The sequence below is a fragment of the Rhizopus delemar genome, genomic scaffold, assembly GCF_000149305.1.
Source record: "Rhizopus delemar RA 99-880 supercont3.11 genomic scaffold, whole genome shotgun sequence".
In the NCBI taxonomy this organism is placed as follows: Eukaryota; Fungi; Mucoromycota; class Mucoromycetes; order Mucorales; family Rhizopodaceae; genus Rhizopus; species Rhizopus delemar.
The window spans coordinates 1,692,369-1,718,185 of NW_027137837.1; the positions used below are offsets into that span (position 1 = coordinate 1,692,369).

At 35.5% G+C, this 25,817-nt stretch overlaps 4 protein-coding genes and 1 non-coding gene across 5 annotated transcripts; all 5 read left to right on the plus strand.

Moving 5' to 3' along the window:
- Positions 1-1,097: 1,097 nt before the first annotated feature.
- On the plus strand, positions 1,098-2,864 carry RO3G_13291 (uncharacterized protein; the record flags this gene model as incomplete). Its single annotated transcript, XM_067667875.1, has 2 exons — positions 1,098-1,267; positions 1,364-2,864. The coding sequence occupies 2 exons, from the start codon at positions 1,098-1,100 to the stop codon at positions 2,862-2,864; spliced, it is 1,671 nt and encodes a 556-aa protein (XP_067523976.1).
- Positions 2,865-5,313: 2,449 nt separating this feature from the next.
- On the plus strand, positions 5,314-6,803 carry RO3G_13292 (uncharacterized protein; the record flags this gene model as incomplete). Its single annotated transcript, XM_067667876.1, has 3 exons — positions 5,314-5,608; positions 5,653-6,423; positions 6,499-6,803. The coding sequence occupies 3 exons, from the start codon at positions 5,314-5,316 to the stop codon at positions 6,801-6,803; spliced, it is 1,371 nt and encodes a 456-aa protein (XP_067523977.1).
- A 3,040-nt stretch (positions 6,804-9,843) lies between these two features.
- RO3G_13293 (uncharacterized protein) lies at positions 9,844-11,922 on the plus strand (the record flags this gene model as incomplete). Its single annotated transcript, XM_067667877.1, has 1 exon — positions 9,844-11,922. One exon carries the CDS (start codon positions 9,844-9,846, stop codon positions 11,920-11,922), a length of 2,079 nt encoding a protein of 692 aa, XP_067523978.1.
- A 4,786-nt stretch (positions 11,923-16,708) lies between these two features.
- On the plus strand, positions 16,709-16,882 carry RO3G_13294 (uncharacterized protein; the record flags this gene model as incomplete). Its single annotated transcript, XM_067667878.1, has 1 exon — positions 16,709-16,882. The coding sequence occupies one exon, from the start codon at positions 16,709-16,711 to the stop codon at positions 16,880-16,882; it is 174 nt and encodes a 57-aa protein (XP_067523979.1).
- A 1,791-nt stretch (positions 16,883-18,673) lies between these two features.
- RO3G_19163 lies at positions 18,674-18,746 on the plus strand. Its single transcript has one exon. It is a non-coding gene; the product is annotated as a tRNA-Arg (tRNA).
- Positions 18,747-25,817: the final 7,071 nt, after the last annotated feature.

A 25,817-nucleotide genomic window follows, 5' to 3' on the forward strand; every position in this document is an offset into this window, starting at 1 on the left:
AAAGGTTTCTTTGGCCTGACAAATGAGACCAAACCAGCATCTCTTAACGCTCTACGTACAGTATTTACAGAAACTGACTTGCCCAAGTTCTGCTCTAACGACTGCTGTGCTTGTACAGCATTTTCGAGACCATCTACTGTTACAGCACGAACGAGATGCTGCTGTTCCCGCTTAGTGAGCGCTTTTGGCCTGCCACCTTTGTCAATTCGAGCAGGCAAGCCTAACTCCAAACGAATTTTATGAACAGTAGAGGATGATACTTTGACTAACTTTGCAATTTTATGATAAGAAAAACCTTGACGAAGGTAAAACTCGATAGTGTTCTTGCGATCTTCTGTTAATGGTTGCATGTTGGGTAATTACTTGGTAGATGTCGAGATGTCGAAATGAGAATGTGCGAATGACAAAGAAAAAAAGGCAAAAAAATAATGCGCAGTGGTGAATTAGTAAGCAGCGAAAGTTCTGGAAGAATTGGAGGGTGCAGTGACTGCGTTTATCGCAATCGAAGAATTCCTCAAGCGTGGCCCCAAAACCGTTCGAATGTGCCTTTGAGTTTTGATTCTCCGTAGTACGAGTTAGGGTGCGCATAGGGTGACATTTTATACTTCATCAGAAAGCCAAGAGTTTGTACTCTTAGGAAATATGTATTAGATATGGTATCTTTTATGCGCAATAGGTCACAAAAGATTCAGAAAGGAAAAAATACGTTTTGTGCGAACGGTTTTGGTAGCCACTGTATACTCAGCGTATTATGTATTTGGTAATCCTGCACCCTATTGGTGCAAAACAAGCTTCAATAGCCTTGCTTAAAGCTATATCCTGGTGTATTAATATGTGAATGTAACAACGACGTGCGTACAAGCAATGAAGCCTAACCACGAATACTAATTCCGAGCTGTAACCACGAGCATTGATTTCCGAGTTGTGACCACGAGCACTAACTTCCGAGTTGTAACCATGTGTACTAATTTCCGAGTTGTAACCATGTGCTATTGGAATATCTCATACGTGAAACAACAAATTTTTTTTCCGCTCGAACAACTATATAAACTGGCATGACTTTTCTTTTTTTCATCTTTATTTTTTATATTCTTATTATGCCTCGCTCCAATTCATCTGCTTCCGTCACTTCCAACAACAATGCCACTCCCTGTAGAGGAGGTCGAGTATCTGGTCAAGTAGTCTCACGTTACAGGTCTTATGTCCCTCCTGCTGGTGACCGTATCCTTGAAGCACAAGTTATTGTTAGCCCTGAAAGAGCATGGGAGTAAGTAAACTACCGTCAGAAGCGGTGAATTAAGATAGGGGACTAGTTTTACTAATTTGTTATGCTCATTTGCAGCCATCTTTTATCTGTGAACAGCGCGTTTGATAGAACCAGTATATGTGGTATTGATGGCTGTCAGAAGGTATGCGTTTTGAGAAATCGGGCCGAAAATGGAAGGCTCACTTACTACTGTGCTGGTGGTCTTGACATCGATGAAAATGGTGATACTATTGGTCACCCTGGTAGAAAGTCTCGCGTCTGTACGTACAACTCGGTGTTTTACAATCGTAAATGCATGACAAACTACACTCTTTCGGTGATGTATGATTATCTAAAAGACTCAGGCATCACCAACATTTGCAATTCCCATGGCATGAGCCGTCCTGCTGTGACTTCATTAGCGAATGATCTCCGTTTAATGATGCTCAGTGACTACAATGCCCATAATCGACAAGAGGAGCATAAACTAGGCTCTAATGTAAGATGTCACCACATACAGATAGATGAATCGAAGTTTGGCAAGCGAAAAAACCATCGTGGCCATCGTGTAGAAGGCATCTGGGTCTTTGGTATGGTTGAGTGCTTGGTCCCCATCAATGAGGCAGATCGATTTTATACATACACTGACCACCGAACTGGCGATCAAGAGCTGAGACCTAGGTATGAAGCAGGACGCAAATTCTTTTGCACCGTCCCTAATCGGACAGCGGCAACACTGTTGCCCATCATCTATGATAACTGCCAGCGTGGGTCAACCATTAGATCTGATGGATGGAGAGCGTATTCCGGTCTGCACCCTAGAGAAGAGCGTGACGAGATTACAGGCGAGATACTTGACAATACAAACGCTTACAATGATGGCAACTTCTTCTTTGCAAGACATCAGGTTGTCAATCATTCCTTAGACTTTGCCACAGTAGATCAAGTTCAAGGTAACCAGGGCGAGTATTCTGGTTTGCCCATATCGGGAAAGATTCATACCAACATGATTGAAAGTATGTGGGCTCCTTTGAAAGCGTTCATCAAGCCTCGTAACCGAACCAAAGAGAATTGCTACAAGCGCATCTTGGAGTATCTTTGGAGGAGCGAGAATGCCGGTAATGTCAAGCAGTGTTTTGAGCGCATGATCCGCGAAGTGGCAATGAACTCAGATCCAGCTGAACGATCTGCAGAAACTGAGGATTGGTTTACGCGCGGTCTTGATGGTAACTCACCTTCAGTGTCAGCTAGAATAGCAGCCAGAGATGCTCGTCGTTTTGAGGCATGGGTTGAACGTCGTCGTGCCCGCGATGCTAGGGAATTGTTAGAAGAAGAAGCGATGCTATCAGACAATGACAGCATTATTGGTGAATCAGATGGCGAGGTAATGCAGGATAGTATTCTTGAAGCACGAAGTGGTTTGGATCAGTCTGGCATTCAAGGTTCTATTGCTGCAAATAATGATGAAGCAGGAGCCCCGAGCCCAACAGCTATTCGTTCGATCGGTAGGCCTAGAAGTGAGCGTCGATCAGTAGGCAGACCAAGAGCTGTTGCACCTTCTGTCAGCAATCACCCTCATAGTGGAAATCGATCTGTAGGAAGACCTCGACGTGGTTGAAGCCTAAGCGATAGGTCCTCTAATCATTAAAGAACCAATATATGGCTTTTATTGACTTAAATATGGTTTTAAATTTTATGCTATTTTTCTTTAATATGGTGACTTTTTATGATAATCTTCTAACTTTTATGCTTTGAAACAAATAAAACTTTATAATTGAACACAATACTTAACATGGGTATGTCCTTTTTTTGTATGTGCATATTCACTATGCATCTACAAGCTTTGTACTGGAATTATAATGCTGTAAAAAAAAATATCCCACTTTGTATATTGAACAACTAAAACTGTCGGTCTACTATGTTGATACGGTAAAGCTGTGACTTATTCACCAAGTCTTACAAAATGTGAAGCGTTCCTACATTATACTTTACATCTTTAAAAGCTTGACTGTTTAATAATAACAATGCTTCAACGACACGATGATGATATATTGGCGAGTATGTTTCTCAATAGAGCTCTGTATTCGCCATGTTTTGACAGAGCAATAGGATACTGTCTTATGGCACCGGATTAAATGTTCACAGATTGGGTTAAATAAGAGCTGATCATGATAATTAGTAACTACTTTTAATAATATGTCTCTGTTCATACATAAGTAGTTGGTTAATAAGATTAGTCTATGGAATTTTTCTTATGCGGGCCAAATTATGTTGGTCGTAACTATTGTCACGCCTTGACATGTCAATAAGATACGGTCTCATTGTTCTGGACTAAGTCTTTACGAATAAGTTTGAATAAGAATAGATTTTCATAATTATCACTGCCCTGAACAGCCAAGTTCTCTTTTAATCTGAACAGCTGATTATTAACATCAGTTTTGAAGAGTTTTAAATATTTAAAATAGACAAAGAAGAATTAACGAGACCGAACAATAGCTCTAAAGTCGAATACTTTTATTAAAGAAAGATTCCAAGGCTATTTATATTGATTGAGCAAGACCTGAGATTAAATGACAAGAGATAGTTACGACCGATATGATTTGACATGTATAAGAAAAATTTCATAGACTGATGTAAATAATCAACTGTTGAGATGAAAGCGATGTTGTAGAACAGTAAGTGATTGTAGTGGACATTAATAAATATAAGTCTTAATACAAGATCATAATTAAAATAAAATAAAATACAAGTTTATTTAAATAAGATCATACAATCAATTCCAATTAAACATGTTCTTTTAGAATATGTATTGTATTCATGAGAGTTCTTTGATAAGAAGACGTATCAACTAAAATAACCAAATCCAATCCAATGTCAGGAATATTGCTAATCTTTCACATAATTGAAATAACGCGTAAAATAACGTTATTCAAATCAGTGAGGAGTTCCCAGAATAAAAGATAATCTATGACAGACATACAAAAGAACAAATGAAAAGTTTTCATAATCATAATTATAGATAACACTTGCTAAAGTACCTGAAGATTAGAAGAACGGTCACAATAGAAGATATCAAGCCACTCACTTAATAAGATATAAATACCTGCCTTCAATCAGAATAATTTTTACTTTAACTTAAACTGAAATAAAGATCAGTCTCAAAAAGTACACAAGGGTGATTGGCACTTCAGGCCACGATGGATAAATCATAAGTTCTACAGCTATAGCGGAGCTAGAATAACCATCCAAAAATGGAAACTAAGGTTATAAGACAAGGATAATCGAATGGCGCTGTTTAATTTTTGAAATTCCGAATATATCCCGATTTAGTCAAGAATAATGGGGCATTTCTTAAGTGAAGCCCCTTTATTCCAAGTTGGTTTTCATATCATTTGGTACATTAGTAATTTTTAAAAGTAGTCAACACCATATAGTGCTTTTAAACTTGCTTAACAGCCATCAAAATATTTGTAACAAATGATCAGATGTATCTAATCATTATTTCTCAGAAATTACAAAATAGCTTAATTGGCAATGCCCTCCTTTCTAATCTTGATGTCGTGAGTTCGAAACATCCTGTTACCATTTTATACTTCTGTGATAACGAATTACGTTTTCCTTTTTTCTTGTTTCGGAGCTCAAAGGATTTTGTAAGCCACAAAAAAAGTTTTTTTGTGGCTTCATGTTTTTTCTTTTTTCTTTTGTTTTTCTTTTTTTTAGTTTTTAATAAAAGGTAAGTTGAAGATAATATAAGTAACCATTATTCATTAAGTTCTTTTTTTTTTATAAAAAACTATACTATTGAAACATTCAACTTCAAACTAGATACAGTATACAAGTATGTCAGCAAACAATAACAATTTAATTTCCAATGGTCCAAGCTCAAGAATTGTACCTAATGGTGAATTGGACAGAGAAGCTATTACAATTTCTTTCGATTCTTGTTGGAGGCAAATATCTTTTTTTTAACAAAATAAGATTGTTAATTTTTTTTCTTTAGTTTTTTAAGAAGCATTGGTGCTATTTCTACTCAACCAGAGGTTAGATGTCCTAAATGCAGCGAAATCATGCGTGGTCCAACATGGAGAGCATCTCGTAATCAGTATCAATTTCGCTGCTATAATCGTGCTGCGCATGCAACAGAAGTCTCGCAATCTGTGACAAAAAACTCAATGTTTTACCGAAAAAGATGTGATATTCGTATAACATTGAAGGTTATATTTCGCCTTACTATGAACCAAGAAAGGTTTTCAACCATCTATAGAGATCTTTCAATTCACTACAAGGTGATTGCCCAGTTGTACCGCGACTTGATTGTTGTTTTTGAAAGCGACTTGTTAAGACATAATCCAATTATGTTAGGTAAGTTATGAGTTTTTCTTTTATATCTTATTTACATGATGTAGGTGGGTCAGGTGTAGACCATGTCCAAATTGATGAGTCGAAATTTGGTAAGAGGAAATACCATAGAGGCCATCGAGTGGAAGGCGTATGGGTTTTGGGCATGGTCGAAGCTATTGCTCTTGGTACAAATAGGGTTGTGACAGTATCACAAGAAAACGGGGAGACTGAAACAAGATTGGTACCACAATTTAAAGCAGGCCGCAGATTTTTATGCACTGTTCCAAACCGAAACGCACATACCCTTATACCCATCATTCGAAAGTACGTTGCTCCAGGTACAACAATCAGAACAGATGGCTGGCGTGCCTACAGCGGCTTGCACCCTAGGGAGCGATACAATGCCCGCACTGGAGCTCTTCAAGTTGCAATGATGGACAGTGAGCAGCATATCTACAGACATCAAGTAGTTAATCATTCCCTTGGGTTTGCTACGGAAGATCAAGTACGCCAAAACAATACTCAAGGGATGATCAATACAAACATCATAGAAGGATTGTGGGCCGATGTCAAAAGGGAAATGCAAGCTAGACATCGTACAAAGGTTGAATGTCCATATCGCCTACTGGAGTACTTATGGCGTTATGAAAATCGCAACCGAATTTGGGCCGCTCTAGTGCGTGGTTTAGGAGAAGTATCGTTTCCTAATATGCCAAGGCAGAGAAATAGAGACGAAGAAGTTGAAAATTATCAACTTATAACAGAAGAAGAAGGAAGTGAAGAGGTGATAGAAGGGGATCCAACAGATGAAATGAACAACAATCATGAAATTGACAGTAATTATTTATACAAAAAAAAATGATAGCCTTATATTTGTCTGGATCAATGTAATACTAATTTCTGCATAATAGTCGATATTGGTGATGACACAGATACGGATGATACTGATGATGATCCAGATTATCAAGAAGTACAAGTACAACCACCTCCAGCACGTCGCCGTAGGATTAATAGAAGATCTGATGTCGCAGTCGTGATAGAAGATGAAAGCAACGCTTTACCTAGTTCTGGTAACAGTAGTGCTCTTTCAGTAGAAGAAGCTACAAGTAGATTAATGGATGTTGTACGTAACCGAGAATTAAATAACTTTCGAGAAGCATCAGAAGCATTATACAATGCTATGATCGCAGAGCAAAATACTCCAAATGCAGTATAATAAACGTAACATATATTAAAAAATATAGGCATTTTTTTGTTAAGGTATTTGCTACGTACTTCGTCAATTTATTAGGGTCATTTTACTGTATCTTATTTAATTAAACCAATATGAAGTGGCTATCCTTTATTTAATGTAGTCAATACGTAACTATATGCTAACTTTAATTTGCAAAGCAAAAGCGCTATTATCATGTGCTCTTGCTTAATTATAATTCTTCTTTGCCTAAAAAGTACTTACTGTTGTGTTTTTTCATTACATCTACTATGAACTATAGACACACATCTAAAAAAAAATAAATAGCAAAGAAATATACCGTATCCAGTAAAAATAATTTATATTTTTTTTAATTCAAATTATAATGTGAATAACATATTTAATAAGAACACTTAAAATTTAATTAAGAATAGATTTGTAATTAAAAAAGCATTATAAAAACGGTATGTATTAATATTTTTAAATGATATTCAAGAATGATATCACGTTATTATATAACAGTATATAGTTTATTACTTTTGTAAAACAGTAACTGATTGTAGTTGACATTAATAAATATAAGTCTTAATACAAGATCATAATTAAAATAAAACAAAATATAAGTTTATTTAAATAAGATCATACCGCTGTAGAACAGTAACTGACTGTAGTTGACATTAATAAATATAAGTCTTAATACAAGATCATAATTAAAATAAAATAAGATACAAATTTATTTAAATAAGATCATACAATCAATTCCAATTAAACATCTTCTTTTAGAATATCTATTGTATTCATGAAAGTTCTTTGATAAGAAGAAGTATCAACTAAAATAACCAAATCCAATCCAATGTCAGGAATATTGCTAATCTTTCACATAATTGAAATAACGCGTAAAATAACGTTATTCAAATCAGTGAGGAATTCCCAGAATAAAAGATCATCTATGACAGACATACAAAAGAACAAATGAAAAGTTTTCATGATCATAATTAGAGATAACACTTGCTAAAGTACCTGAATATTAGAAAAACGATAGCAATAGAAGATATCAAGCCACTCACTCAATAAGATATAAATACCTGCCTTCAATTAGAATAATTTTTACTTTAACTTAAACTGAAATAAAGATCAGACTCGAAACGTTCACAAACTGTTTCTTTATTTTTGTTTTTACCTCTTGTTTTCTATGATCTTAACAATTACAATTAGTTTTTTTACAACTAATGTTTGAACCATAACGAAGAAATAACGATATTTTAAGAATCAAGGAAACAATGTGATTCTTACATAATAATAATGATGTTATCAAGTTAAAAAACTTAGTATCTATATTAAATGCATCAAAAGATGTTTAGGAATAAGCTTCCATTTGGTATAAATGCTCGGACAGTGGATGATGCCTCTTTGCAAGATATCCTTATTATAGCATATACGCTACGGACCCTAATTAGGTCGCAAAAATTTTGGCGGCCATATCGATATTTCATGTAACTGCCATACATCAATAATATTAGAGTTCAAGAAACATACAAAGGAGTTGGCGATTGCTAATCCTTCAAAAAAGTAAATGAGGGCAAGCTGAGAAAACCAGATGCTTACAGTGCCAGATGTGCCCCAAAATTCAATTTTTCAGATTCCATTCAAACTTTTACCCAATGTAGCATATTATTGGGTAAGTCATTTCCCAAATTCTCGGAGTGTGAAAGCAAATATTCGCTCCGCAATAATAGAAAACGTGCGGATATGCTATAAATTTAAGGAACACATAAAATTCTTTCTACTCGATAGTTTTTGATAAAATTTTGCATACTATATGCACTAACAAATAAAAATGTTTATGCAAAATCTCCGCCAAAATCGCCGACATTTTTATTTTTTTGCTGCTGTTTTTAGCATGTTTCTCTTCATCAAAACACAATATGCTAACAAATTTAAAAGTTATATTTTTGGAGTATACAGTTACACAAATGTTCAAATTTTTATTAAAATCTGTAAAGATGTCATTGATATAAAGCTTGCCAAAAAAAATTGTGTACCGCCTATTTTCAGACGCAAAAATTTATAGCAAAGAGTCGGAATTCGAAAACGAAAGTGGTACCAATCGATGCGCAATGGCCAAAAGTATATACTTCCATATTTGGAATGTAGTTCTAGCGCCGATTGAACTGTAGAACTTATGATTTATCCATCGTGGCCTGAAGTGCCAATTGTCCGTACACAAACTGTTTCTTGATCTTTGTTTCCACCTTTTCTTTTACTATCTAAACCATTATACAACAAGTGAAACTTGGCTGTTCAGGGCAGTTGGTAATTATCAGGATCTATTCTTATTCAAATTCATTTGTAAAGATTTAGCTTAGAATGATAAGACCGTTATCTTATTGACATGTCAGATCATGACACATGCTCTTTACTATTCATCGTTTCCGTAAATGAATAATAATGGATTAGGTACCTAGTCAACTTTGATCTGACTGGAGGCATTTCATATAAATATATCTTTCCTCTCAATGAAGACGGGACAACTCTTCCAGATCAGTTAAAGAACAATAAGATCTATAAAACAACGAATTAAAAATTTTCATAATCAATTCAGTGATCATTCTTCAATCAAACATGTCAATTATTGGATCTATGCTCATAACTACTCATTTACCCGCCAACTGATAGAAGAATATAAATAGTAGACTTTGTAATAACGTGCCACCAAGCTTAAACCTGAAAAATTTTTGACAATTTTCAAAAGCTATAAACTTTTCCACAAATAATCCAACAACAAAACAAAGCCATAACAATTATTATATAAACCTTTCTGAATATTTCTTATGGATTAGATTGCTATTTTTATTAATAATATTTTTTTATATCATTTGAAAACATGCGGTATTTCAAAATTTTAGCTGGCAGTCCTTAAGGGAAGACATATATTGAAACAAATTTTTTTAATACCGTATGGTAGAGGACAGAGAAAAATAACAGTCACATATTACGTAATCAATATGAAAGAGCCCGTACTATAACATAAGTGCTTCTTCTTCCTTATTCATACTCTAAAACTATGCCTCCACTTAACGCTAGAAAACGAGATTATCTTAAAAAACATAGAAATGAGACGAACCAATCTGTCCCTCATTTAAGAGATCAAGACTGGGACATGAGCGATTCTGAGCTTATAGAATTAAGCAACATAACTGAAATGCGTAATGCTGATCCTACAATCAGCATATCAATCAACAATGTTTTGCTTGATAACAATGTAAAGCGAAACAGACCTTTGTCTTATTCGAAAATCTCCAGGTCAACACACTGGAGACGAGAAAAAGAAGCTAAATCTGTTAATGATAAGGGCAAACTCGAGAGTTTTGGATTTGTATTTATTGCCCCTGTTGTAGAAGCCAGTTCTCCCATATTGTCAAAGAATGAAATACAACTTTTGAGAATCCAAGAAATGCTTCCAAAACTTCAAATGTATGTGAAACCTGTGATGAACTCGAAGGATAAAGAAAACACGATCGAGAGATACAGTTTTATGCAATACTCTTCGATTTATACTTACTTTATTAAGAGAATTGAGGGTATTCCTATTACTTTGGCTTCTCGTGAGGCAGCTAGAATTCATTGGGCAGATAACAACGTTGCGTATCGTGCCATGACTATCGTAAAATGGGCTAAAGAATATTTGAGTCAAGGGGTGTTATCGAGACATCGACAGGGTGTTCATTCAAAAAGAAAGTCTTTTCTTAATGATGCCGATATCAAGGAAATGGTTCTCGAAGAAATACGTAGAATGAAGCCTGCTGAACGTTCCTTGGTTACTATTAAAAGATTCATTGATGAAGTAGTTATCCCATCCAAATTGGGCGTAATAATGCAACCTATTCCTGAAAGCACGCTCAGTAACTATCTCCATGAATGGGATTATGTCTATAGAAAGAACAAAAAAACCATTTACTTCGATGGTCACGAACGCGAAGATGTGGTCGAGTATAGAAACGTTTGGTCGAAGAGGATGCTTGAATATATGGAAAAAATGGATTTTTACTCTGGAGAAACTGAGGAAGATGTATTGGAGCCAAATGCATTGCCAGAAGGCGAGAGAAAGTGCGTGTTCGTTACGCACGATGAAAGTACTTTCTACGCAAATGATGGTAAGAACGATATGTGGCTAGCTGATGGAGAAAATTACATCAGAAAAAAGGGTCCTGGACTATCTATCATGGTGAGTGAGTTTCAATGGCCTTGCCATGGAACAATGAAGATTCAAAAGTGGTCTTCAAGAAAGCTGTTCAAGGCAGGTACTGCAAGAGATGGATGGTGGACTTCAAAACACATGGTTGAGCAGTTAAAAGAAGATGCAATCGGCCTTTTCGAAGCACTTCACCCCAATTGTGTAGCTGTTTTTCTTTTTGATAACAGCTCCAATCATGGTGCTTTTGCTGATGATGCTTTGGTCGCCAGCCGAATGACTCTCAATGAAAAGCCTTCGCCATTGAGTGAGAAATTTCAGTTCCGAGATACTGTATATATCTCAAGATTCACAGATATGGAGGAAGTCCAGTCCTTCTACTATGAAAAAGAGATCAAGAAAAGGGATAAGAAGGGAAACTTGAAAACAAAAAAAGTACGTTATTTCAAGGGAATAAGAAAAATTTTGGAGGAAAGAAGTCTATGGATTGGACATGATCTGGAAGGCAAGAAATGGAAGTTACATTGTGGGGCTCCAGATAGAGTTAATCCAATTTGCTGCGCTCTCCATTTTTTAGAGAATTGCCCTGATTTTAAAAATCAAAAGTCTGTTTTGGAGGAGGTGATCATAACCTCTGGCCACATTTTTGAGCTGTATCCTAAATACCATTGCGAATGTAATTGGATCGAAATGTACTGGGGTGCAGCAAAAAGAGAAGCTCGCTTGAAATGCGATTACACCTTTAAGTCTCTTGAGGAAAATATCGATTCCTTTTTGGATAAAGCCGGCGATCTAGCACATATACGTAGGTATTTTAGGAGATCAATGGACTTTATTGAAGCTTATAGTCGATGTACTGATGGTAGAGAAGTTGTTCAAGTGGTGAAAAAGTTTGTCGAGAAAAAGTATTTGTCTCACAGAAAAGTCAGAGTGCCTTCAGATTTGGTATAGTCAACAATAAATATCATTAAAATTAGGCTTTTTTTCTAAAAAAAAAAAACGTCATTAAGTCCCTCTAATTTCAGGAAATAAGCAATGTCTACACTAAATGCCATGAGATGTCTAAAAAAAAAATACACCTCATCATGTCCACGATGTCTAAAAAAAAATTGAAACAAAATTAAAATTTTTCAGGTTTAGGACAATTGGCACTTCAGGCCACGATGGATAAATCATGATATTTACGGTTCAATCGGCGCTATAACTACATTCCAAATATGGAAATATATATTTTTGGTCATTGCGCATCGATTGGTACCATTTTCGTTTTCCAATTCCGACTATTTGTTGTAGATATCTGCGCTTGAAAATAGGCGGTATGCAATTTTTTTGGGCACGCTCTATATCAATGACTTCTTTACAGATTTTAATAAGGCTTTGAACATTTGTGTAACTATATGGTCCAACAATAGGTGTTATAGCTTTGCTAAAATATCTGTATTTGATGAAGAGAAATATGTTAAAAACAGCAATAAAAAAATAGTAATTTCGGAGATTTTGGCGGAGATTTTGCACAAGTACTTTAATCAGTTAGAGCTTATGGTATGCAAATTTTTACTAAAAACCATCGAATAGAAACAATTTTATGTGACCCTTAAATTTATAGCATGTCTGCACTTTTTTTATGATTGCGGAGCGAATATTTGATTTCACACTCCAAGACTTTGGGAAATGACTTATCCAATAGTACGCTATATTGGGTAGAAGTTTGAATGGAATCTGAAAAATTGAATTTTGGAGCTCATCTGGCACTGTAAGCATCTGATTTCCTCAGCTTGCCCTCATTTACTTTTGTGAAGGATTAGCAATCGACAACTCCTTTGTATGTTTCTTGAATTCTAACATTACTGATGTATGGCAGTTATATGAAACATCGATATGGCCGCCAAAATTTTTGCGACCGATTTAGGGTTCTTAGCGTATATGCTATAACAAGGATGTCTTGCAAAGTGGCATCATCCACTGTCCGAGCATGCATACCAAATGGAAGCTTATTTCTAAGCATCTTTTGATGAATGTAATATAGATACTAAGTTTTTTAACTAAATAACATCATTGATATTATGTAAGGATCACATTGCTTCCTCGATTCTTAAAATATCGTTATTTCTTCATTATGGTTCAAACATTAGTCGTAAAAAAACTAATTGTAATTGTTAAGATAATAGAAAACAAGAGGTAAAAACAAAAATAAAGAAACAGTTTGTGAACGTTTCGAGTCTGATCTTTATTTCAGTTTAAGTTAAAGTAAAAATTATTCTAATTGAAGGCAGATATTTATATCTTATTGAGTGAATGACTTGATATCTTGCATTGTAAACGTTCTTCTACTCTTTCAGGTGCTTTATCAAGTGTCATCTCTATTTATGATTATGAAAACTTTTCATTTGTTCTTTTGTATGTCTGTCATAGATTATCTTTTATTCTGGGAATTCCTCACTGATTTGAATAACGTTATTTTACGCGTTATTTCAATTACGTGAAAGATTAGCAATATTCCTGACATTGGATTGGATTTGGTTATTTTAGTTGATACTTCTTCTTATCAAAGAACTCTCATGAATACAATACATATTTTAAAATAACATGTTTAATTGGAATTGATTGTATGATCTTATTTAAATAAACTTGTATTTTATTTTATTTTAGTTATGATCTTGTATTAAGACTTATATTTATCAACGCTAACTACAATCAGTTACTGTTCTACAACAGTAATAACCTATATACTGTTATATAATATCGTGATATTATTCTTGAATATCATTTAAAAATATTAATGCTTATCGTTTTTATAATGTTTTGTTGATTACAAATCTATTCTTAGTTAAATTTAAATGTTCTAATAAAATGTGTTATTCTCATTATAATTTGAATTAAAAAAAAACTGTAAATTATTTTTTATTGGATTTGGTACATTTCTTTGCTACTTTTTTTGTTTTTCGATGTGTGTTTATAGTTCATAGTGTTATGTTCTGGTAAAGGTAATAACAAAGATAAACCAAAAGAATACTTTTTGAGACTGAACTTTATTTAAGACAATCTTAATTGTTAAAAAGAAATCATTACAAAGTCTACTATTTATATTCTTCTATCAGTTGGCGGGTAAATGAGTAGTTATGAGCGTAAATCCAATAATTGACATGTTTGATTGAAGAATGATCACTGAATCGATTATGAAAATTTTTAATTCGTTGTTTTATAGATCTTATTGTTCTTTAACTGATCTGGGAGAATTGTCCCGTCTTCATTGAGAGGAAAGATATATTTATATGAAATGCCTCCAGTCAGATCAAAGTTGACTAGGTACCTGATCCATTATTATTCATTTACGGAAATGATGAATAGTAAAGATCATGACTTATTTAGTATTCATGTTTACTTTATAGAATGAATCTAATAGTGATAGTTTTATATAAAAAAGAAGAAGAGTATATTTTATTTAATAAAGATTTAAATTATTATCTTTTATCAATTTTAATATACTTCTTTTAGTTGTGATTATTCAATGTCCGTTATGATCAGACTCTGTTCTACAACACATAGTAGGTGCAGTGAAAAAATCACAACAGTGAGTACTTTTTAGGCAAAGAAAAATTATAATTAAGCAAGAGCACATGATAATAGCGCTTTTGCTTTGCAAATTAAAGTTAGCATATAGTTATGCTGCTATTTAAGGTTGTCTTTCTGTAAGTGAGTTAATTTGAGTTAAGTTTGCTTATAAAGCTTAATTTAAGGTTGTGATTGCCTTGTAAGTTGTTGTTTTATATAGGGTTTAAGCAGATGTTTGATAAGTAGTGACCACCAGATCTTATGTGTAAGATCAATACGATGTTTCTTGATAAAAGTTAAAGTAGAGTAAAAAGTTTAGGTAAACAGGGACTTGTTAAAGTTTGTTATTTACTGCGTAAAAACATATGATTTATTTAAACTGACCAACAATTTCTTCACAAAAAGATGGGATATATACATATGTATGATATTTTTTTTTCTTTTTTGCTTTTCTTATTTTTTTTGACCATTTTTATATTTTCAACATTTTTTATCTTTTTAACATTTTTTATAATCTTTTATCTTTTAATTTTTTCTATTGCTATTTTTTGTTGGTTTGTGTTTTGAGTTGAGTGTTTTAGAGAAGTTTTTCTTGAAATTTTTAAAGTAAGGTACTGTAGTGACTACCAGATCTTTTAATTAAGATCAAATAAAGGTAAAGATAAAAAAAAATAAAGGGATCAGGAACTTTTTATGAGAAGGTTGCCTGTTTATTGAATAAAATATATAAAATAAAAATGTGAGTAGAACTGTACTGTCCTTTTTCTTCATCTAAATAGTTGGGATATTTATATTGTTAATTTTTTTTTCTTTTTGACTTTTTTCATTTTCTTGACTTTTTCACTTTTTTGACCTTTAACATTTTCTTGACTTTTTTCATTTTTTGACTTCTTTGTTACACCATTTTTTTGACTTCTTTATCACAACATCAACCCTCAAAAAGAAGTTCTTGTGACCTACAAAAACATTTCAGCTGTAAAATAAATAAAAGGGAAAACTTAATCAGTTATCGCAAAAGTATAAAATGGTCATTGGGTGGATTGAACTCGTGACATCAAGATTCAAATGAGCCATATTTCCAATTAAGCTATTTTGTAATTTCTGGAAAAAAGTGGTTTATAAACATCCAATGGACTTCCATAAATATTTTGAAGACCGTTAAACATGTTTAAAAATATTATATGGTGCTTACTATTTTTGAAAATTACCGATGTACCAAATGATACAAAACTAACTGGGAACAAAGGTGCTTCACATAAGAAACGCCCCATTATTCTAGACTAAATCGGGAAATATTCGGAACTTCAAAAATTAAACAGCGCCATTCGATTCTGCTTGCCTTATAACCTTAGTTTCTATTTTTGGATTGTTATTCTAGCTCCGCTATAGCTGTAGATATTATGATTTATCCATCGTGGCCTGAAGTGCCAATCACCCCAGGTTTAAGCTTGGTGGCACGTTAATTGCTTTTTAACAATTAAGATTGTCTTAAATAAAGCTCAGTCTCAAAAAGTGTTCTTTTGGTTTTATTGTTATTTCTCAATTACTTTACCAGAACATAACACACTTAACCAATGTCGAGTTTTAGTCGTTGGAAGTCCATAGCTTCTGAATACTACTGTGACCGCTTCATACATATCATTGTTTGGTGCAGAATCATCAAATACATCGACAGTTGTGTATAGGTTTCAAATACGGGCAGTATCCGGCCCGCAATCACGTCGTAACCTCACTTGACGGTGAGCCAAATAATTTTTTCGTCTTTGAAGGACCGTAGCTCGTCGGGTAGTACAGTGACACCTTCCAAAACATCACCATTGAAAGCGGAAAAATTATTTACATCGTTTGCGGTATTGGATGCTTGTGTGCAACCAATAGCGGGCACGCAATCTCACTTTTTTAGTCCGCCAAAGGTAGTTTTTTTCTGTTGTAATGTGATTTACGAGCTGAGTTTAAGTGTGACGGCCATAAAAGTGACACCATTCGATCCGGAAAATTCGGGCGCATCCATTGCTATAATTGGATTTTACGTAGGACAATTACCCGGTCCGGAATCTCCTTGCACCATGTCTTTTACATAGTCCCTTTTACATAGTCCCATTATGAGATTCAAGCAATTATACAACACAAAGGAACTCCAGGTAATTACCAGTACCTTGTTCATTGGAAAGGATACGATGATCCTATGGATTACACTTGGGAACCTACTTCTAGTTTTGATGATCGATCTTCAATTGAAACATATTGGGCTCGTCGTCAAGCAGGTAATAATACTGCTGTCTCAAAGAAAGCAAGATTACCCAAACGTACCGTTCCTACTCGTGATCATCACAGTAGAAGCAAGAGATCAAGACGTTAAATTGTCTAAGTAGTTGACCGTCTTTTTCCCTAAGATAATTTTTCCTAAAGAAGGTTTTTTTACTATCAGGTTTTTATGACAACTTACTACTACGATCTACCCTCAATTATACTATGTCTATTTATCTGCCCTATGATCATTATCGCACTTATTGTGTATGACAATTACTTTTTCCTGAATCTTCGCTTATCCTTTTACCGTTTGCTTCAAACTAGAAGGGGGCAATGTTGTATCCACACAACTAATAAAGTGAACATTCATGGATAAACTTGGATACTACAGAATTATAGTCTAACCAAACCTCTATTAATAAACGTGAGAATTCTGCAATAGCCAATCTTGCCCTGTTGTCCTACCAGCGTTCTAAAAGACTATATCGGAACCTGATTACAACAACGGCAGTTCAATCCTATCCTATAATTATCGTTAGATCAATAGTTTAATTACTTCATTGTCCCTTGATTCGTCAAGTAGACAGCGGCTATTGATTATCCACTATCCTTCCTTATATTCCATATCATTCTTTTAACCGATCAATTGAAATAGCGGTAAAGACCCAGACATTCAAAAAGTATAAATATCCTCAATATTTTTTATTAATTAAGTCATATATAACCTTTAGTTTCACAACTATCGTCTTTTTGTAGTTTTTGTCTTCTATTTCATATTTGGCAAAACACCAAGGGACCTCCTTCAGTTGGTGTCGACTATACCCGTTCTCCACTATTGACCATTCAGCCAATCATATTTTCCGTAGCGCTTCGCATAAACATATCTCCGAACCGAGTTGAGTTTATCAACCATATTTACCAGTCACCTATCAACAGCTGATATATGCTTTTCCCCTGATTATGCTTTACCTTGAATAGCTTGAAATTTAAAACAGTAACCAGGAAAAAGAGAACTAGTATTGACTTTAAAGGCGTAAAGTAAGTGTAAAAAGAAATATAATAAAAAGAAAAGAGAAGACTGTATATCGTTTATTCAATAAAAATCAAACATCCTTTTATACTTTTCATTGGCTGCTAGCCACTCCGTTATACATCTACAATTTAATGGGACCACCATTATTCTTCAAAAAATACATAAGGCCACCATTACCATCTTCATTAGCGACTGATCAAGCATTAGGATAAGGACCCTCTTTAGGACCCTTAACTTCCACCTTCATTTCAGTCTCAGCACGACCACCACTCAGGGTCAAATAACCTTCCGGTCATCTTCTCCCGGACCCATCGGTGTTTCATTTGGAAAAAAGAGGCGGTCCTGACCAACATATTACATATCACAGCATGAGACAATTGGTACTTAGGTGTTATAATATTACTGGTTACGATATGTATTGTTGTTGCTCTACTGCCGCACGTAGTGATTGATTTGAATATAGCAATAATTCCACCAATTCCTTCTGAGTATATTATTGTAGTATATTCGTCAAAAATAATCTCTTCCTTCAGATTAAGTCAACAAACTTCTTCACGAGTAGTAATAGAATAAAAGTAGTAATTAGGGATTGTTCAGTTAAAATATACAATAAAGATTATATATAAATTTAATGAACGTGAACACAAAGGAGCGAGACAATAAGTATTTGCTTGTTACAATAATCCAAAAATGGAATTAAGGTTTAGGTTTATATAAAATAAAGTTAAGGATAAAAACGCTTCTTCCTCATCAATCTTCCATTCAGCACAACTTATAAGCACACCTCTGCACTCAGCAACGTGATGACGTCGGCAACATCTATCCCAAGGCGCACTCCACCTACCATACCAATTCACAAGCATGTGAGGGGCTATGGCCCAATGGATAAGGCGTCTGACTACGAATCAGGAGATTCCAGATTCGACCCCTGGTAGCCTCACTTTCGCAATTCTTTTATTTTCTTCTGCCGTATCTTTGTGTCATACTTTTCATTCCATTTTTAGATGTGTTACTTGGTACTTCTTTTGGCTATTCAATTCAACCTATAAACCGCAGTTCCATACAGGCAATATTAATCTGATAAACACACAACCGCAGTATATAGAATTAGTATAAATATTCCTCTATTTTGATTAAATAAAGATAATCAATCTTTTTACTACTTATTAAATTATCTGTGTCTTTGTTAATTACCATAAAAAGAATATCTGTGATCAGGTACGACATCTTTTTATTCTTTTGTGACGCAGTTGGTGTAACTTTTGCTGAAGAAGCGACTTAGTCCTAGTGTGACAAAGAAGTCAAAAAATGAAAAAGTCAAAAAAATGAGAAAGATCAAAAAAATGAAAAAAGTCAAGAAAATGAAAGAAGTCAAAAAAATGAAAAAAGTCAAAAAGAAAAAAAAAATTTAACAATATAAACATCCCAACTATTTAGATGAAGAAAAAGGACAGTACAGTTCTACTCACATTTTATTTTATATATTTTATTCAATAAACAGGCAACCTTCTCATAAAAAGTTCCTGATCCCTTTATTTTTTTTTTTTTATCTTTACCTTTATTTGATTATAATTAAAAGATCCGGTGGTTGTGGTTAAACCCCAAAATCCTGTGGTTGCCCGCTTAATTTCAGAGTTGTGGTTGGAGCACTTTTCATGACTGTATCTATAGTTAGCGTCACGGCTATGGCTAAAAACCAAAATCTAGCGTTGCCTGCTTACTTTGGGAGTGATCGGAGTGATTTCAGACACTAGAGGCACCCCATTTGATACATAAATGAGGCAAAGGCATTTTTACACCTAGTGGCCTATGTTTATGGCTATGGCTATGCTTATGGCTAAATTTTGGCTTATGCCTAAAGTTAAGCCTGATCGATGCTTACTTGTCTGGTTAAACCCCAAAATCCTGTGGTTGCCCGCTTAATTTCAGAGTTGTGGTTGGAGCACTTTTCATGACTGTATCTATAGTTAGCGTCACGGCTATGGCTAAAAACCAAAATCTAGCGTTGCCTGCTTACTTTGGGAGTGATCGGAGTGATTTCAGACACTAGAGGCACCCCATTTGATACATAAATGAGGCAAAGGCATTTTTACACCTAGTGGCCTATGTTTATGGCTATGGCTATGCTTATGGCTAAATTTTGGCTTATGCCTAAAGTTAAGCCTGATCGATGCTTACTTGTCTGGTTAAACCCCAAAATCCTGTGGTTGCCCGCTTAATTTCAGAGTTGTGGTTGGAGCACTTTTCATGACTGTATCTATAGTTAGCGTCACGGCTATGGCTAAAAACCAAAATCTAGCGTTGCCTGCTTACTTTGGGAGTGATCGGAGTGATTTCAGACACTAGAGGCACCCCATTTGATACATAAATGAGGCAAAGGCATTTTTACACCTAGTGGCCTATGTTTATGGCTATGGCTATGCTTATGGCTAAATTTTGGCTTATGCCTAAAGTTAAGCCTGATCGATGCTTACTTGTCTGGTTAAACCCCAAAATCCTGTGGTTGCCCGCTTAATTTCAGAGTTGTGGTTGGAGCACTTTTCATGACTGTATCTATAGTTAGCGTCACGGCTATGGCTAAAAACCAAAATCTAGCGTTGCCTGCTTACTTTGGGAGTGATCGGAGTGATTTCAGACACTAGAGGCACCCCATTTGATACATAAATGAGGCAAAGGCATTTTTACACCTAGTGGCCTATGTTTATGGCTATGGCTATGCTTATGGCTAAATTTTGGCTTATGCCTAAAGTTAAGCCTGATCGATGCTTACTTGTCTGGTTAAACCCCAAAATCCTGTGGTTGCCCGCTTAATTTCAGAGTTGTGGTTGGAGCACTTTTCATGACTGTATCTATAGTTAGCGTCACGGCTATGGCTAAAAACCAAAATCTAGCGTTGCCTGCTTACTTTGGGAGTGATCGGAGTGATTTCAGACACTAGAGGCACCCCATTTGATACATAAATGAGGCAAAGGCATTTTTACACCTAGTGGCCTATGTTTATGGCTATGGCTATGCTTATGGCTAAATTTTGGCTTATGCCTAAAGTTAAGCCTGATCGATGCTTACTTGTCTGGTTAAACCCCAAAATCCTGTGGTTGCCCGCTTAATTTCAGAGTTGTGGTTGGAGCACTTTTCATGACTGTATCTATAGTTAGCGTCACGGCTATGGCTAAAAACCAAAATCTAGCGTTGCCTGCTTACTTTGGGAGTGATCGGAGTGATTTCAGACACTAGAGGCACCCCATTTGATACATAAATGAGGCAAAGGCATTTTTACACCTAGTGGCCTATGTTTATGGCTATGGCTATGCTTATGGCTAAATTTTGGCTTATGCCTAAAGTTAAGCCTGATCGATGCTTACTTGTCTGGTTAAACCCCAAAATCCTGTGGTTGCCCGCTTAATTTCAGAGTTGTGGTTGGAGCACTTTTCATGACTGTATCTATAGTTAGCGTCACGGCTATGGCTAAAAACCAAAATCTAGCGTTGCCTGCTTACTTTGGGAGTGATCGGAGTGATTTCAGACACTAGAGGCACCCCATTTGATACATAAATGAGGCAAAGGCATTTTTACACCTAGTGGCCTATGTTTATGGCTATGGCTATGCTTATGGCTAAATTTTGGCTTATGCCTAAAGTTAAGCCTGATCGATGCTTACTTGTCTGGTTAAACCCCAAAATCCTGTGGTTGCCCGCTTAATTTCAGAGTTGTGGTTGGAGCACTTTTCATGACTGTATCTATAGTTAGCGTCACGGCTATGGCTAAAAACCAAAATCTAGCGTTGCCTGCTTACTTTGGGAGTGATCGGAGTGATTTCAGACACTAGAGGCACCCCATTTGATACATAAATGAGGCAAAGGCATTTTTACACCTAGTGGCCTATGTTTATGGCTATGGCTATGCTTATGGCTAAATTTTGGCTTATGCCTAAAGTTAAGCCTGATCGATGCTTACTTGTCTGGTTAAACCCCAAAATCCTGTGGTTGCCCGCTTAATTTCAGAGTTGTGGTTGGAGCACTTTTCATGACTGTATCTATAGTTAGCGTCACGGCTATGGCTAAAAACCAAAATCTAGCGTTGCCTGCTTACTTTGGGAGTGATCGGAGTGATTTCAGACACTAGAGGCACCCCATTTGATACATAAATGAGGCAAAGGCATTTTTACACCTAGTGGCCTATGTTTATGGCTATGGCTATGCTTATGGCTAAATTTTGGCTTATGCCTAAAGTTAAGCCTGATCGATGCTTACTTGTCTGGTTAAACCCCAAAATCCTGTGGTTGCCCGCTTAATTTCAGAGTTGTGGTTGGAGCACTTTTCATGACTGTATCTATAGTTAGCGTCACGGCTATGGCTAAAAACCAAAATCTAGCGTTGCCTGCTTACTTTGGGAGTGATCGGAGTGATTTCAGACACTAGAGGCACCCCATTTGATACATAAATGAGGCAAAGGCATTTTTACACCTAGTGGCCTATGTTTATGGCTATGGCTATGCTTATGGCTAAATTTTGGCTTATGCCTAAAGTTAAGCCTGATCGATGCTTACTTGTCTGGTTAAACCCCAAAATCCTGTGGTTGCCCGCTTAATTTCAGAGTTGTGGTTGGAGCACTTTTCATGACTGTATCTATAGTTAGCGTCACGGCTATGGCTAAAAACCAAAATCTAGCGTTGCCTGCTTACTTTGGGAGTGATCGGAGTGATTTCAGACACTAGAGGCACCCCATTTGATACATAAATGAGGCAAAGGCATTTTTACACCTAGTGGCCTATGTTTATGGCTATGGCTATGCTTATGGCTAAATTTTGGCTTATGCCTAAAGTTAAGCCTGATCGATGCTTACTTGTCTGGTTAAACCCCAAAATCCTGTGGTTGCCCGCTTAATTTCAGAGTTGTGGTTGGAGCACTTTTCATGACTGTATCTATAGTTAGCGTCACGGCTATGGCTAAAAACCAAAATCTAGCGTTGCCTGCTTACTTTGGGAGTGATCGGAGTGATTTCAGACACTAGAGGCACCCCATTTGATACATAAATGAGGCAAAGGCATTTTTACACCTAGTGGCCTATGTTTATGGCTATGGCTATGCTTATGGCTAAATTTTGGCTTATGCCTAAAGTTAAGCCTGATCGATGCTTACTTGTCTGGTTAAACCCCAAAATCCTGTGGTTGCCCGCTTAATTTCAGAGTTGTGGTTGGAGCACTTTTCATGACTGTATCTATAGTTAGCGTCACGGCTATGGCTAAAAACCAAAATCTAGCGTTGCCTGCTTACTTTGGGAGTGATCGGAGTGATTTCAGACACTAGAGGCACCCCATTTGATACATAAATGAGGCAAAGGCATTTTTACACCTAGTGGCCTATGTTTATGGCTATGGCTATGCTTATGGCTAAATTTTGGCTTATGCCTAAAGTTAAGCCTGATCGATGCTTACTTGTCTGGTTAAACCCCAAAATCCTGTGGTTGCCCGCTTAATTTCAGAGTTGTGGTTGGAGCACTTTTCATGACTGTATCTATAGTTAGCGTCACGGCTATGGCTAAAAACCAAAATCTAGCGTTGCCTGCTTACTTTGGGAGTGATCGGAGTGATTTCAGACACTAGAGGCACCCCATTTGATACATAAATGAGGCAAAGGCATTTTTACACCTAGTGGCCTATGTTTATGGCTATGGCTATGCTTATGGCTAAATTTTGGCTTATGCCTAAAGTTAAGCCTGATCGATGCTTACTTGTCTGGTTAAACCCCAAAATCCTGTGGTTGCCCGCTTAATTTCAGAGTTGTGGTTGGAGCACTTTTCATGACTGTATCTATAGTTAGCGTCACGGCTATGGCTAAAAACCAAAATCTAGCGTTGCCTGCTTACTTTGGGAGTGATCGGAGTGATTTCAGACACTAGAGGCACCCCATTTGATACATAAATGAGGCAAAGGCATTTTTACACCTAGTGGCCTATGTTTATGGCTATGGCTATGCTTATGGCTAAATTTTGGCTTATGCCTAAAGTTAAGCCTGATCGATGCTTACTTGTCTGGTTGACATTGTAGATGTGGTTGTGGTTTTATCATGAGTGCTTGTTACTGCGCGCAAATCTTCATATTTTTTTGCAGCTTGTGTTCAGAAATATCTTTTCAGGTGTATATGCCTAAGGGGTTATGTGGTACAATTTGTTTCATTTGTCTAGCGGACTTTTTTTCTAAGCTTCTGTTTTACGATTTAGTGAATGGTTTGATTAGAGGAGCATGAATAGGTGTAGGAAGTTCCTACTATAAGAAGTGGCAGTATTCAGGTAATTGTTTAACGAATGGATTGTATGGCTGGAGATGATTACGCCGTTCGTTACCTCATAAAGTCTTATTGGGAATCAGCCTTGTACCGAATTGCTTCATGTTTTGGTACAACCTTTAAATGTTTGCTATTTTGTTAAATTTGTATTTTGATGCTATTGACGCCGTAAAAAGAAAGTAATTTCGTAATTTGATCTGTATGACTGTAAGGCGCATACTCATGCTTTGAAATTTGTTTCTTCCGCTACAGATGGTCTTTTTTGGGAGAGTTTATCACTTTATTGTTCAAGGATTGATATCTTATTCTTAAAGGCAAAGGTTGTAGTTTCTGACGTGTTTTAAGTATTAAAAGCGGATAATGAGGAATCAAAGTGACTGAACAATAGTTCTAATGCCGAATACGTTTATTAAAGAATGATTTCACGGCTATTTAGATCATTTTGGGCAGGCCCGCAGATTCCATGACAAAACATAGTTGCTACTAATATGATCTGACATTTATAAAAAATATCTATAAACTGTTCTCGATAACGATCTGCTGAGATGAAAGTTACAATTGTCTGTACAGGACTATGATAATTGTTAGTATCTATTCTTATTCAAACTCATTTGTAAATATTTAGTTTGTAAGCAATACAGCTGTATTCTATTGACGTGTGTGTTAGTCTGTAAAATTAAAAGACTATAAAATTCAACAAAACTACGAAATATTTGCTCTTATTTAATACCATTGTATCTAGTATTTACATCCTATTCAAGAAGATTTGATAAGTTCTTTTCAATGCGCTTTAGTTACCTGTAGCTATTGACATAATGTAAATAAATTTTAATATAATGTACTCCTGGTTATGCAGGTCGACTATTTATAATCATTTCTAAGGTTGATCTACTATTCATCTATGTGTTATAGCATCAGAGGCTACATTAATCCGGTCTGTACTGCGTAAAAGGAGTAAAATTATCTATGACCGGGTGACAGAGAAAAGACTGTAATGAATCCTTGGAAAAGAATTCGCTATTCTAGTTTCTTATAACTTGAAGATGATTCATGATTAAAGTATGCTGGGATATGACAGCATTTTAAAGTATCACAAACCAAAAGGCTTTTTGCGATTGCTTTATTCAAAAAATGAATGATAGGACAATAACATGTGGGTTTTGGCTTAGATCATCTGACGCACGCAAGGGAACGTAACAAAATAGTTTCTTTGAAAAATGGAACCAAAAAAATTGGAAGTAATAAAAGAATGGCTATCAAGGTTACTTATTCAAATGAAATTATTGGCTTAAGAAAGATTCTTTATAAATATATTCATGCTTTTACATTATAATTAATGGATGTATGTTTGTTCTAAAAAAAAAAAAGAGAAAAAAAAAAAGAAGCTTAGCCGACCTCTTGTTACTAGGCAGTTATAAATAAAAGATACAAGCACTCCGTTTTAATTTTCGAGTAAATAGGTTATTTTATTACTCTTTACGGGGAGTAATAAAAAGCAACAAGATATTTACAGGCCTCGATTAGTTTATTGCTTACTTTCTGCTCGAACATGGATGTAATTCGCTACCAGCCATTAGATATGTTATCAATGTCATCATTCTTTACATTAATTTATATACGACTTCATAAGTGCTTGCATGTATGAATGGAAGCCAACATGAATGATTAAGAATAAATCCAAGACCTTGATAACTGCTTCTCTACTGGGAACGAGCAATGTTGCTCTG